The following is a 16,020-nucleotide window of genomic DNA, read 5'->3' on the forward strand; positions in this document are numbered from 1 at the left end:
CCTGACTGCATATGGGACTGGCTCTGTAATTTCTGCCCCCAGCGTAAAATGAAAATGAGGATCTCTTGTTAAAAAGTTATTAAGAGGGGCGCCTGGGTGGCTCAGTCATTGAGCGTCTGCCTTTGGCGCAGGGCATGATCCTGGCGTTCTGGGATCGAGCCCCACATCAGGCTCCTCTGCTGGGAGTCTGCTTCTTCCTCTCCCACTCCCCCTGCCTGTGTTCCCTCCCTCTCTGGCTGTCTCTCTCTGTCAAATAAATAAATAAATTCTTAAAAAAAAAGTTATTAAGAATTTCAAAAGGACACCAGCAGAGTCTAAACCTAGCAAATGCTCCGTCACACTGTTAGGCCCTGTCTTCTCCCTTGTATATTCTTTCCTCCTTTGTCATAAATTAATTGACCATATTTGCAGGAGTTTATTTTTGAACTCTGTTCTTTTCCAGTGACCTATGTGTTTGGTTTTATGCTAATATCATGCTGGTTTTTTGTTTGTTTGTTTGTTTTTAATTTAAATTCAGTTAATTAACATATAATGTATTATTTGTTTCAGGGACACATGTCTGTGATTCATCAGTCTTATGTAATACCCAGTGGTCATTACAACACATACCTTCCCCAATGTCACCCCATCCCCCCACCCACCTCCCCTCCAGTACCCCTCAGTTTGTTTCCTATGATTGTCTCTTAGTGTTTGTCTCCCTGTCTGGTTTCATCTTGTTTCATTTTTTCCTCTCATCCCCTATGATCGTCTGCCTCGTTTCTTAATATCATACTGCTATTGCGTTGTAGTATACTTTTAAATCAGGAAGTGTGATACCTCTAGCCTTGTTCCTCTTTCTCAAGATTATGTGGCTATTTGGGGTAATTTGTGGTTCCACACAAATTTTAGAAGTATTTATTCTACTTCTGTGAAAAGTGTCATGGGAATTTTGATAGAGATTGTGCTGTATCTGTGGATTGCTTCGGGCAGTATAAACATTTTAACAATATTAAGTCCTCCAGTCCATGAGCACAGAATATCTTTCTATTTATTTGTGTCTTCTTCAGCTTCTTTCATAAATGTTTTTAGTTTTTACCGTTTAGGCGAGCAGTTTACAGTTACGCCCTATTCTTCCTTTCCTGCTTGCACAGAGCCTGAAGTCCAGCCAGAGGTAAATGGTTAGGGTCTCCAAGTCTTTTCTGAGCATACTTCCTGCCACAGGCATGTACATGGGCTTCTAGAATCCCTTGACTGTGTGGAGCATTTTATAGCCCTAACTGTACTTCTTTTTTTTTTTTTTTTAAAGATTTTATTTATTTATTTGACAGAGACAGCCAGCGAGAGAGGGAACACAAGCAGGGGGAGTGGGAGAGGAAGAAGCAGGCTCATAGCGGAGGAGCCTGATGTGGGGCTCGATCCCAGAATGCCAGGATCACGCCCTGAGCCGAAGGCAGACGCTTAAGGACTGCGCCACCCAGGCGCCCCCCTAACTGTATTTCTTTCCCCAGCCTTTTCTGTCCAGGCATTTTGGTCCGTTTCTTGTCTCTGCTGTATCTTGCACAGGAGGAAGTGGCTAATATATTTGCCTCTAAACGTTTATGAAAACACCACCTGTGAAGTGACTTCAACCCTCAGGAAGCTCCTGTGTAGGTGAAACAAAGGCCAGCCCTTGAGCCAATATCCTCAGGGAGTCATTACACAGGTCAAAACATGGAATTACCTTCTTTGAGAATTAGGCCCCTAGGGTTCCCTGTTTCCCACAACCTGCATCAGGAATGCAGGCTGCCATGTTCAGTGCTGCTATGGAACTGGGATTGGAGGATAGTTGTAACAGGGAAAATTGATATGCCACAGAGCTCTCTGATCAAAATTCTACAGTTTTTCTCTTTACAAAGCATCCCCCTGGTTGTCATAAGTTTGTCTTTTTTTTATTAGATTCCAGAGTTCCTAAAAAGTACATTCCTAAAAACTGTAATAGTTTTGCGAGCCTCTTCACTGCTTCTGGGTTTGCTTTTGCTCTATAATGGGTTGGGTCGTTGCAACTTAGCAAAGACAAAAATATTCGCTATCTAGTTTTTAAGAGAGATTTTGCTGACCTCTATTCTAGACACCTTTATACACAATTCACATAAAAGTGTTTGTTTAATGAATGCATGGATGGATGGATTGGTGGATGAAATATTAGGTGGAAAACAAAAATATTTTACATTTATGTTTTATCATGAAGTTATCAAATGTAGATACTTGGCTCCTGAAGCATCAGATAAAAGCTTAGAATTGTAATCTTAAGAGAATGGTAATTCATTGACCATTTTTAGAGTTGCTGTTTTTACCTGTAGGTCACTATTCCATACAGAAATGGTGGTGGCTACTTAAAATTAAAACATGCCAAATGGAAATATGTATTAGTATTGGGGAAGCATTCCAACTGTTATCATAAGCTTGTTTCTTTTGTTCCTAGATCACATCAAGCATTATGTATTTTTAATCTACCCAGAAGTATTGCCTATTAGAGCAATAGATAGGTCAGATACTTACAGTGAGCTGATAACTTGTTTGTTGAAGAACTACCCATCTTAGTATTGCTGTCCAGGGTAATGTCCTTTCATCCTTAATCTTCCTGTTAAAAGTATAATTCTCCACTTTGCGTTCTCTTGAGTATGCCAGGGGAAGATGTTGAGGTCTGTTTTTTTTCTCCCTCATGTTAATGTGTCAGTTCTATAGTTTTACAGAGCTGACTCACCTTCCTCAGGAGCCAATGTCAGCAGCAGCATTGCTCCTGCCCTTCACGCTGCCCATTCATTAGCCTTCTACTTCCAATCAGTTTCACAGCACCCACCTTGATCTCCTTGAAAACCAAGTTGCTCTATTATAGTTTTATTTATGATTTAATGCTTTCAGTGTGAAGGCTGTGATAGGATACACAGAGTATGTATACAAGACTAAGAAGATTGAGGGAGATAAGTGATTCTCAGAAACACATGAACTGCTCAGTTTTAAACTTAATCTCCATAATTTCATTTTAATCTGATGTTATTATTGTCACAATAGTACCTTTTTCATTTGACCCATAGAAATGCTATTTTTTATAAAATGCGTGCGTGTGTGTGTGTGTGTGTGTGAGAGAGAGAGAGAGAGAGAGAGAGGGAACCCTATCTTCATTAAGGAAAAATTAAGAACCATTAAAAATATCTTTTTAAATGTTCGATACTGTTCTTAATTGAGAATATTGTTACCTATAGCAACTGGAGTTTCAGCTGGTTGCCATTTAAAAGTTTTCTTGTCATAAGGGTAAAATTAGAACCAGACTAAGGCTAACTGAATATTCATTTCTGTTTTCCCAAATAAATTATTTGAGGGTCACCATGTCATAGGTCTACTCTAAAATAAGACATAATCGTATGTCTCAAAAATATATTCTATGGCAATATTTCCCCTCTGGTAATTCATGAAGCAAAGTAACGATGTGACTAATACAGAATACTGTAAAATAGATAAGAATCTCATATTCACCACTAGGTTGGGAGTTCCAGAAAGGCAGAAACTTTTCTGTATTGTTTTGTTTTTCAAACAATACCTATACCTGATACCTAAAATGGACATAATAGTTCAATACGTGTTTGAATAAATAAATAAATTAGCTAGGTTAGACTTATCCTTGAAATGGCAAGGGATATTTTATACATCTCTAAAATTAAATTGCATTTTTATGACCCTAACTTTTGAATATCATGAGTAAGACAGTGATAGTTCAGGAGTTAACATATGAAAAAATAATTTAGCTCTAGGTAAGGGCTGAAGGATATGTGAGTTATAACTTAAAAATTATAAAGTTTTATTATATTTAAATAAAACATTTTGTTCCCCTCAACCTTAAAACATATTTTACTTTTTTCAAACTTCATTTTGGTTATATTCTTTGCCAACTCCCAGTCTAATGCAGATAAAAATACATGAGTTATTGGGTTCCTTAAAACTGGGGTTGATAGTGGAAATGCTGACAAATCCTTATTACCGATGCCAGTGGAATGAAGTGCCTTTACCTCTAGCAAATGCTGATGTGGAGATTTAAGACTATATGAGAAATCAGTAAAGTTGCCCAGGAGAGTTTTATCATATTATTCATTGAACTCAGTATGTGGTACAGTAATTGCTTCTGGTACCATTTTTCTTTTCCTACATGAGGTTATTATTTATCCTTGTGCTGTGTGAAACAGAGAGAGAGTCTAAAGGAGAGTCATAACTCGATGTAAATTATCTTGTGACACAGTGTAGCTGAAGATAGGAATCAGAACTGGAAAATGGTGTCTTACTTACCAGAATTAAATATGGGAAGAATGATATTTGACATTGTTGAGATCCGTAAATACTAGAAAGATGCACTCAGACCACATTTTTCTTTCTAGCGATATGAAAAGCTGTTTAAAATATATACCTAAATAGACTTTAATCTCACAGGGATCAACAAATTTATTTGCCCATGACAGAAGTTTTCTTATTAGCTTATAGGTGATGAAAATCAAGTTAAGGTAGAATGGTTACTAGGAAAAGCTGAATTAATGAGATTTAAATAGCATAATAATTAAACAAAAAATTTTTGCTTTGCTTTTGTACCTTTTGCACAAAATCCCTCACATGTCTCAAATATACTTCAGTAATCACTAAATTCCATCATATTTTTCCTAATGTTCAAGTGAGTTTGTGTGAAAAATATACCATAAATATTTTGGAACAAAAATTTTAAAGAGCGACAATGATGACTTAATAATGCAAATGGGGGGAATAGCATTTTTTAGACACTCATATGTTACTACGTAAATCTGTAGGGCTTAAAATATGCTGTTTTCACAAATTCTTGAGGCACTTTTATCTTAAAAATGTGTTCTTACTTGGAAAGGAGATCATTTATGGTGTAGAAAATGAATTTTTTGGATTGTGTATTTACTTCTTTTCTGCAATGTTGTTTTGACTGCATTTTTCAATTAGTAAATGTATTACTATTTTGCATGCATTGCATTAACCTAGTGGCTAATCCCAGTTGATTGAAAAAATAATAAAGTCATACAATATATATTATGTTATCTAATGAGCTATGTGCAATTATGCATTCACATGGAACTTGATAATGATCACTAGAAGCCATTTAGTGTGGAAAATACAGTGTGGAGGTAAATAGTCCAATAGTCTGACTCCCTAGGTTGTATGCTGGCTATTGACCTTGGGCAAAAGCACTCTCGCCCTCAGTTTCTTCATCTGTAAAATAGAAATAATAATATTAGGGACTTCACATGATTATAGTGAAAAATAAACAAGTTTATCCAAGGAAAGCACCCAGAACAGGGTCTGGCACAAAGTAGGTGCTTGGAAAATATTAGATAGTTCTATTACTTAGTGTATAGAGCTTGACAAATGGTCAGTTCTTGTGACTTAAAAAAACACCAACACATCCATTTGTTTATAAATCAGAAACTGAATGAAATCAAAGAATGAATTTGATAGGATTAATGTATTATACCAACATGCTTTTTTTTTTTTTAATGGTTTTTTATTATATTATGTTAGTCACCATACAGTACATCCCCGGTTTCCGATGTAAGGCTACCAACATGCTTTTTTTGATTCCCATTCCCTTAGGCCATCCCCTCTTCTGCAGGGAAATACGCTATGTTCTTCTCAAATCTCTGACTTTCTGCCCATGGGTTAGGAACCTGAAGATATGTTACTGCCATACCCAAACCTCATAGGGGAATTTACCTGTCGTATAATGTTTTGTTTCAAGTTCAAGTTCCTTTGGCTTCCCCAGTTGGACAGAACAATCTATTTCCACTCAATTCAGTACAATAGTCATTTTATTTGTAAGCCTGCTATGTGCCTGGTGATGATGATGTTTGGTGCTTTTGATGCAAATTTAAGTAATTATCATGCCATATAAATTGCTCAAGAAATATCTTCTGAACTATACATACATACATATATATCATATGTATATGATATATATATATATATATATATATATCAGCACTTACTACTCAATAAGATAAATATTATAGTTAATGTATTCAAAAGTTTTCAAAAAGTTTCTGTGGGGAAACCAGAAAAACAGACACCTGACTCTCCCTGAAATGTAAATACCCAGCAAAGAAATCTGTTTAACTGCAAGTCTTCTTCCTCTTCCGAGGTAACAAGGGCATTTAAATTGTCATCCTTGGATATGTGTTATCTAACTTAAAAGACTAGCATGCCACTAAGAGTAGAAAAGAAAAAGTGTATAATAACTGCAGGGGTGGAAGAAAACCATATCTGTCACATTGGTAGTACTCTCTGTACCCCTAGAGAATAAATTTTATATGTGATCACATAATACTTAAAAATTAGGATTCTTACCATACTTTACCATATGGTAAGCCCAAATATCTAGCTGTGAATTTACAGTTAATTAATTAATTAATTAATTTCTGATACCTATGTGCTTGACCTAATTCCATTTCAAAATCCAGCACACATAGATTTTCTACAAATGCTTTTATGGTATAGAAAGCAAAATAATGGGAAGTGTGTATTTTGGAATTTAGAAAACCTGAGTTCTTAGCTTTGCCTCTTCTTAGCTTTTAACTTTATCTCTTCTTAGCTATGCGGCCTGGGAAAATTATCTAGCCTCTCTGAAAAATTACAACTAATAAAAGAAGCTAGTGAAATAGTCCTGCTAGTAAATAAAATAGTCCAACTAGTAAAATAGTTGAAGTAGTAAAATAGTCTTAATAAAACTCCATTCAAGCATATGAAAAGTTGCTCAACATCTTATGTCCTTGGGGAATTTTGAATTAAAGCAACAATGAAAAATCACTACATACTGATTAGAATGGCCAAAATCCAGAACACTGACAACACCAAAAGCTGGTGAGGGTGGGTTTCATTGTTGATGGAATTGCAAAATGGTACAGCCACTTTGGAAGACAGTTTGGTAGTTTCTTACAAAAGTAAACATACTCTTATCATATGATCTAACAATGGAATACCTTGGTATTTTTCCAAATGAGTTTTACCAAATTTCTATCTATATGAAAACCTGCACATGGGTGTTTATAATAGCCTTATTCATAATTGACAAAACTTGGAAGCAGCCAAGATATACTTCAGTGGGTGAATAGGTGAATGGATAAAGAAACGGTGGTACATCTAGACAGTGGACTATTCAGCACTAAAACAAAATGAAGTATCAAGCCATGAGACGATATGGAGGAAACCTAAATGTAATTACTAAGTAAAAGAAGTCAATATGAAAAGGCTACATTCTGTTTGAATCCAGCTATATGAATTCTGGGAAAGAGAAAACTACAGAGACAATTAAAAAGATCAGTGGTTATCAGATGTTAGAGGGGAGGAAAGTATGAATAGACAGAGGACAGAGAGCTTTCAGGGCTCTGAAACTGTTCTGTATGATACCTCAATGGTGGACTACAATGTATCCTTATGTATCTGTCAAAACCTGTAGATAGTACTACACCAAGAACGAACCCTAACATAAGCTGTAGACTTTGAGTGATAATGATGTGTCAATGTAGGGGCACCTGGGTGGCTCAGTTGGTAAAGCAACTGACTCTGGTTTGGCTCAGGTCATGATCTCAGGGTCGTGAGATCTAGCCCCAGTTTGGGCTCCACATGTAGTGGAGTCTGCTTGAGATTCTCTCTTTCTCTCCCTCAGCCCCTCTATGCTCACACATTCTCTCTCTCTCTCAAATACATAAATAAATCTTTTAAAAATGATATGTCAATGTAGATTTATCAAAAATAACAAATGTATCACCTTGGTGAGGAATGTTGATAGTGTGGGAGTTTAGGTATGTGTGGAGTCAGGGGTTATATGGAAATTCTTTTCCGCTCAAATTTACTGTGAATCTAAAACTGTTCTAAAAAATAAAGTCTATTGGGGCACCTGGATGGTGCAGTTGGTTAAATGTCCGACTCTTGGTTTCAGCTCAGGTCATGATCTTGGGTTGTGGGATTGAACCTTGTGTTGGGCTCTACACTGTCTCTCTCCCTCTCTCTCCCTGTGCCCCTCCCACTCCCTCTCTAAAAAAATGAAAATAAAAAAAAAAAATAAAGTCAATTAAAAGTCCATTGAAAATTATTGGGAAGCTAAAGTAATAAAATAACATTAAGAAGCTGATATTTACTAGGTTCCTTTTATTTAGTTCTCAAAACAATTTTAAAAGCATTGTTAAATCCGCTTAGAGATGAGAAAGTTGAGTCAGAGAATTCACTAATTTAGCAATCATTTATTCCACTAATATTTACTTAGCATTTACTATGTGCCAAGCAGTGTTAAAAAATGAATCAATATAGATGTTATATTCCAAGGAAGTGAGACAAACAAAAAGCAAGTAAGCCAACAAACAAAATAACTTAAAAATGAATTAATTGAGGAAATAAAGTGTTGAGATAGGGAATAACAGGACTGTCTTTAAATAAGTTCAGGAAAGGTTTCACATTTAGTTTGAACCTTGAAGGAAAGAAGGGAGCTCATCATTTGAAGAATAGTATCGACACATAGTACAATATGTTAAAAGGCTCTGAGGCAGAAAATTGCTTTGTATTTGAGAAACTGAAAGAAAACAGAATATTTAGAATTTAAGGAAAAGATGAAGTTGAAGAGGGAAATGTAGAATATAAGACTTCATGATGAATATTTTATTCATTCAGCACATTTTCTAAGTGTGGTTGTCAGTCATTTTTATAGGCACTGAGATATATTGATGAATGTAATCTTTAATGCCCTTACCCTCATGATTTATGATAACAGGGGAAGAAAGAAACATACCCCCCACGAAAGATAATTTAAATAATAATAAATAAACAGATAAATAAGTAATAAAACTTCATATTAGAATAAATGCTATGAGGAAAACAAAACATTTGCAAACAAAGCAATAACTTAGAAGGAAGTACACACACACACACACACACACACACACACACATACACACTATTTATATCTACTGCCGAAGAAGTGACATTTGAGCAGAGACCTGAATGACGAGAATAAAACAGCCATGTGAAGATCTTAGGAAAGATCTTTCCAGTCAGAAACAGTGGGCAAGGAAGGCAAGGCAAAGACCTCAAGTCAGGAATGAGCTTGGCAAGTTTGAGGAACAGAAGGAAAACCAATATGTCTGGGATATAGTGAGAGAGGAATGAAAAGCTAGGGTCAGAGAGGAAAGTGTGCAGGCCTGTGACCACCAGGGTAAGCAGTTTTGTCTTTTTTTTAAGTTTCAATGAAAAGCCACTGTTAGGTTTTAAGCAGATGCATGATAAAATCATATTTAATTTTTAAAAGATCACTATGACTTTCTATGGAAAATTGACTATGTGAACATAGAAATGGAAAGTAGAGGTAAGAGGCTACTGTAGGAATCCAGAGAGGAAATAAAGTTTACATGAACCATGATGGAAGCAGGGAAGATGGAGGGAATGGATAGGTTCAGGATATGTATTGATAGATTAACTTGCAAGATTTCCAAAGGATAGGATGGAGAGTAGAGTGATTTCCTAGCTTTTGACTTGATCAATTTTGTGAGTTCTGGAGCCATTATCAATGTGAAAACAAGTGGTAAAACATAGTTTCCAGGGGTCACGGCAAGGAAGTTGAATATTATTCTAAATGCATTGGCCATCTATTGGTTGGTTTGAGGTAGTGGTGGGGATATAATTAAATGTATACTTTAAGAAGATAATTTTGTTGCTCTTTAGTAAATGAGCTTAAAGTGGTCCTGACAAGTGCTGCTGGATATATGTGTCTAAGGCTCACTAGGAGAGGTCTGGGTCAGGTATATACATTTTGGAGTCATCAGCATAAAGATGTTATTGAATTTAATGTATGTGGGTAAGATCATTTAGGGACAAATTAAAAAGAAAAAAGGGATAGGGGCTATAACCAAGTGCTGAGGATCATCAACATTTAGAATAAGGTAGGGAAAAAAAGTAGCAAAGAGTTCTGACAGGAGTTCCCATTGTGGTGGGAAAAGCCAGGGAAGAGCACTGTTGCACAAGCTAGAGACGGGAGTGTTAAAAAAAATGTGTGTGTGTGGGGGGGGCAGAGGTGATAGCTCATGTGCAAATGCAGCTGAGAGGCTGAGTAAAAAGAGAATAGAGCCACATTTCTTGGATTCAGCGAATTGGAGGTTGTTAGTGCTGTGTTAATGAGTCTAGAAGGTGGAATGAGTCTAGAAGTCACTACAGTAGTTGGACAGGTAACTGAAACATTAAGGGAGCATGTGTAGACAAATCTTTCTGGATAGTTGTCTACGAGGAGAAACAGAAAAATTAGGCTGTGGCAGAAGGGGGTTATGAGACTCAGTGAAGGTTACTGGAATATATATATATATATATATATATATATATATATACACTTTGAAAATGATTCTACGTAAAGGGACAGATTGGTTATGAAGGAGATACAAGATAACTCAGCTAATCAGGACTTGGAGCAAGTGAAAGGTAGTGGGAATGTACTGTGTATCATCCTTTTTGTCCCCAGATCCATTCTCCTCTTTTTTTCATTCTATTGTCTGTCCCAGGTGTCTGATTTGTGTGGGTTACACCAATAGACTCATGTATCCCTTGTCTTTTGATTCAGTTTGACCAGTGGAAAGCCCCAGCAAGAGATCAAACGAAGGGAGACAAAGGAGGTCATGGTTTCTATCTCCATGGAAACATTCTGTAGTTGGGTTAAACTGGTTTTATTTCTCAGCTGAAGAGCACTACTCTGCTCAAAGTGGCATCCTGTGTTGGAACCTTAACTAATACAAGAATCAGAACATGATTATTAGGACTGACCCAATAAGCAGAGTTCTAGTTCCTCTATAGCAGTAGACTAAGAAAGAGGATACAGGTAGATGAATTTGGTGGGGTTTGCAGTGGACATGTAAGGGCATGGCATGTGATTGCTTTTGTTTTCTTACTGAGGTAATCAACTAAGTATTAGAGTAAGAAGTTGTGAGGTTAAAGAAAAATGGATAAGATGTTCATCTCATAGAGTTGGAAATAGATCCTGCCATAATAACAGGGTATTATGAGGGTATTAATTTTAAGTGTAAACAATTAGCATGGTTCAGCTCTTCAGGAGTAGGCATGGAGAAAGTAAAAAAAAAGTCATGTAAGGCATGTTTTTTGTAAGGCCAACTACCCCAGCACAAAAGTGGTGAAAGACTTGAAGATGTGTACATCATAGAAGTTATGCTAATGGACCATGAGACCTAGGCCAGACAAGGTTTGGAGGTCAGAAGTGAGCTTAGAAGGGGGTTGACAGAAAATGGGAAAGTGTTGGGGTCAGTGGGTTAGAGGTCTTTATAGGACCAAAGAATTGTAGGGATGGGTGTGATTGAACAATGAGCTAGATGAATGAGCTTTTAGAAATCTTAATATAGAGATAGATTATTTTCTGACAATTGCAGAGTATAGCTGTGGTCATGGGAGAGGGAGGATAAATTCCAGTGAGGGAAAGGACTTGGCAATGAGAAGGTAAAAGGACTGAGACACCATGTTGGATGCTTCATGTAAGTGGATTTTGAATACATAGAGAATAATGATAAGAGTTGGGAAAGAAAGCAAAATTGTCATCCGGTAGGTAAACATCTGAAAAGCAAAGGCTTCCCTTCCCACTTAGTACATCTTCTGATTCAGATTTCATTTGATAACAGCAACTGTAACGAGAGAGCGTGGTATAGCAAAATGGCATGAGCCTTAGAGGAGCAGAAGCATGAAGGAGGGAAGAAATGATCTGGGGGTAGCACTGAGGGGCAAGGAAGACACCAAATGGGCCTTTGTGCCTGAGGGATGGGAGGGTGACAAGATAATCTCCATGAAAGAGGGCTGAAGGAGAAGCACTGTTATCGGGATATGGTCCAATAAAGCAGAAGGATGAAAGGGCATTCCAAAAATTAGTTGAAAGTGTGGAACAGTGTGCTGATCTCTGAGTAGGAGTTCTTTAGCATACAGTGGCAGTGCAGGGGAGCTTCAGAAGAACGGCAACTGGTCAGGCTAGTGTGTGTAGGAAAGAGTAGAGGGATAAGCCAGGTCAACAGGGTGGGAAGAAAAATGGGGTTAGTCTTGTTTCTGAGATGAGTATAAGCAAGAGGACACACTACTATCATATCTAAAATGCCCTTAGGTGTGACGACCCTCATGGATGATTGTTGTTCTCCAGGGGTTGGGAAGACGGTAATCGCCTTTCTAGACAGACTGGCATGGCAACCTCCTCTAAATTTTTCCACTCTGTGGTGTCTTTCTCTAAGAAAGCACCTTCCAGAGGCTTTACCCATGGTCAGATAGTAAGCCGTAGAGCCAAGTGCATTCTGGTTTATTCACAGGGTACCATGTTCCACCTGCACCACAAAAATATGCTACTGGATGGATTCTCTTAGTACTTAATCAAACATATGAATTTTTAACAGGGTTTGTTGTGTAGAGCCTGACACTCTCTCTTCATTCTGACCTTATTCAACTGATTCCCTCACTTCCCGGATGTGACTTCAGTCACGCTGATGGCAGTAGTCCTCTTTCTGGAACACTTCAGTATCATATTGGCCTCAGGGCTTTTACTTGCTGTGTCCTTGACCTGAAATGCTCTTCTTTCAGATTTTCAAATGCCTAAGCTCTTTCTCATCTTTTAGTTTCTACCTCATCTCTCATCTCCTCCGTAAGGACTTCCAGGCATATTACTCAATTTTGTCTTGTCCTCTCTTATCTTGAAATTGTTTAGTATCCTATTGCCCTATTTTATGCTTTTATGCCATTTAGCAGCATCAGAAGTTATGTGTTCTATTTGCTTAAGCATTTATTATTGATTTCTTCATCTATATCATGACTTTTGACTCAGAAATTTCTCTTTTATATCTGGCTCATAGTAGGTGCTCCATTAAATGTTGGATGAATGCGTAACACTTGATAAATGTTTCTTTTTCTAATTCCAAAGTAATTTACTATTTTTTTCCTATAAATACAGTAGTTATAATTTTCATATTTGTTAGGACAAAATGTGGTAATATATGAAAGTCCCTACTCCCATTTTTAGCACATAGTAGGCAATTAGGCAGTGAGTTTTTTTCATTCTTTCATCAATACATGCCACTGAAATAGCACAGCTGATATTGAATAAGTGATATGATTCAAATTGGGATACTGTAATCATGTGAAATTATGTTATGGATTATGTATTTTATAGCATATATCACATTATATATTATTTCTTACATGTGATATAAGATAAATAGCATCATATTTTTATTATATAGTCATGGTGAAATTATTATAACTAAATATTCTCTTTTGAAGCACATATATTCCCAAAGTAGTCTGCCTTCTTAGGCTTTCACTCTATATTAATTACAATTAGCAGAAAAAATTGACTGTTGTTCTAAATTAATGTGAAATATTCTGTCTTGTAAGGAAAGCTATAATTGTCATAGTTTCATGATTAACTAATCCTTCCTACCTTCATGTTTACTGTTTCCAGGAAGAACCCTATGTCCTGTTTAAGAAATCTGACAAGCCTCTCTACGGGAATGATCGATTTGAGGGCTATTGCATTGACCTGCTGAGAGAGTTATCTACAATCCTTGGCTTTACATATGAAATTAGACTTGTGGAGGATGGGAAATATGGAGCTCAGGATGATGCCAATGGACAATGGAATGGAATGGTCCGTGAACTGATTGATCACGTAAGTCTCTTTTCTCATTATTATCATTATCTCTGGTAGACTGCTTAAAAGATTTACTTTAAAAAATTTTTTTGATGGTCATGGGTTAATGACAAAGAGCAATAATATATTTCAAGTATGTATTTCCTTAAATAATTCTATTGGAAATATATATTACTTTTGCCCTTAAATACTAAAGAATCTAAGAGGGATTTATAGTTTTATTAGAAAGAGTTGTCTGTTTTAAATTAACTAGTATTTAGTGAATTAATATCTTTAAATACTTAGTCCTAATTTGCAAATTATAATATGGGTGCCCAACAATTTATTTCTTTTTCACTTTTATAATGCTGACTTCATAATTGACAGAAAGAATGAGTAATGCAAACTCTAAATTTCATGATAAAAATTTCCTAGACTAGGATAGGATACTTCTTATCTTTACTTTTTACTTTTTTATTTTTTATACTTCTTATCTTTAGAGGATAGGATAGTTCTTATCTTTAAAATAGAGATGAAAGAAATCTATAAAGTATAGAATATGATACTGAATAAAAATAAAGCAAGTATATTAAGCATATTGAAGCAGGAGGATAGAGATTTTATGTATTTATTTAGTTGAATAAGCCAGGCATTCCTTCTTTGGCATTATTTCATAATTTATAATTTTATAATTGATAATTGTCATTTACAATGAAAGCATTATTTCATTATTTCTCAGTACTGTCAATTAATTCATCACTTTGAAATATGCTCTCATTTTTAAAAAAAGAGCATTGCATTTGGTTTTGTGTTTTGGAACATTTAAGTTTATTTTGACGTTTTCCATATAATTAAGGTATGCAATTATTGCTAAATATTCTACAAAATAACAAAATAAATTTTCCTTTAAAATACAATGTGAACTGTACCCTAAATAAAAGTTCTTACTAATGGAAGTAGCAAATACAGGCAGTTTTTGCAACATTTTGAAAATACTTCCTTGCTATTAATTATAATTATTTTATTAATTATAAAGTTTATTATCAAGAATAAGGGAATAAGGGACATCTGAATATATCTATATATATGTATGTATGTATATATCTATCTATCATCTATCTATCATCTATCTATCTATATATCATCTATCTATCTATCATCTATATCTATCATCTCTATCAATAAGGAGATGTTAGGCTTTGGTTAGAAGCAGAATAATAACACAAACAATCATTTTTAAAATTTATTTTTCTTTAAATCTTCAACATACTTCTTTTAATGATCTGAAATTTACTCAATAAGGTCCCAAAGTTCTAGACTCGATCAATTATTCCTAAAAAATTCTGCTTAAATGGTCCATTTACATTTTAACTTTGTAAAATCCATTAAAGATGATGACAATATATATGATTTGGAATCAAATCTAACACCTTAAACTTTATATTCACTTCTATTAATATAGTGGTAACCATCAAAAATTTAATTCAGGCTAGCTTAAGCAAAAACGTTAACTCGTTGGTTGGCACCTTTGAAAAGTCCAGAGGTAGTGTGGCTGGATTTAGAGTATCAACATTTAGTTTTTCTGATATTTTGCCTCCGTTTAGTCTTTGCTTCCTTGTATTTGCTTTGCTCTTGGACACGTGCCTCTCAACAGGTGGCAGTTGCCACCAATAGTTCTACATCGAACATCCAGGTAGAAGTAAAACACCTGGACCCTATAATTTCATCAAGAGACCCCAGATTTGTTTTCATTGGCCTGAGGTAGGTCATAAACTAAATCCTGAACCAATTATCCTATTCGGAAGGAGGTGCTATTCTCACTGGATAGCTTGGGAGCATATATATTCATTCAGGAAGCTAGGAATGGGGCCAACGGGTCAACCTCTTTTAAAACCACATAGATTTAGATATGAGGAACTGTGGGTTTTTAAAGGAAAATCAGGATTTTTATACCTGAGGAAAGTAGAAAAGATGCTGCACAGATCAATACAATGGATATCCACTATCAGACCTTTGCATAAGTAGCTTATGTGAAGTTTTTATTTGAGTCAGAACACAGGAGTTTTACATCACCAGTGTCTTTATGTATATATTTGTCATAGGTGCTCAATTAATGGTCTTTTAATTAAGCTTTTGAGATTCAAAATGAATTGAAGGTTTTAGTTTTCTAGAATTTGTTTCTTTTAGATTTCCTATCTATATTTCTTCAAGGAAATTAAAAGTAGAAAATGTAGCTTGGGAAATAATGATTTAGATCTATGGCATAAAAGATGAGGGAATAGTAAGGGGAATATTATCAGTTACTATTTGTTTCTCAAGAAAATTACCTGTGGTATTGAGTTGAGACCACTGATGAGGGCTTC

The 16,020-nt window shown here is 35.7% G+C and overlaps 1 protein-coding gene across 2 annotated transcripts in view; it reads left to right on the plus strand.

The window, feature by feature from the left end:
• The window catches only part of GRIK2 (glutamate ionotropic receptor kainate type subunit 2), a 635,255-nt gene that overhangs the window by 423,100 nt on the left and 196,135 nt on the right, over positions 1 to 16,020 (plus strand). For both annotated transcript variants that reach the window (XM_008704998.1, XM_008704999.2), the window contains exon 10: positions 13,490 to 13,696. In XM_008704998.1, the coding sequence (XP_008703220.1) occupies positions 13,490 to 13,696 (207 nt within the window). The remainder of the gene's footprint in view (positions 1 to 13,489; positions 13,697 to 16,020) is intronic.

The sequence above is a fragment of the Ursus maritimus genome, unplaced genomic scaffold, assembly GCF_017311325.1.
Source record: "Ursus maritimus isolate PB19 unplaced genomic scaffold, ASM1731132v1 scaffold_13, whole genome shotgun sequence".
NCBI lineage: Eukaryota > Metazoa > Chordata > Mammalia > Carnivora > Ursidae > Ursus > Ursus maritimus.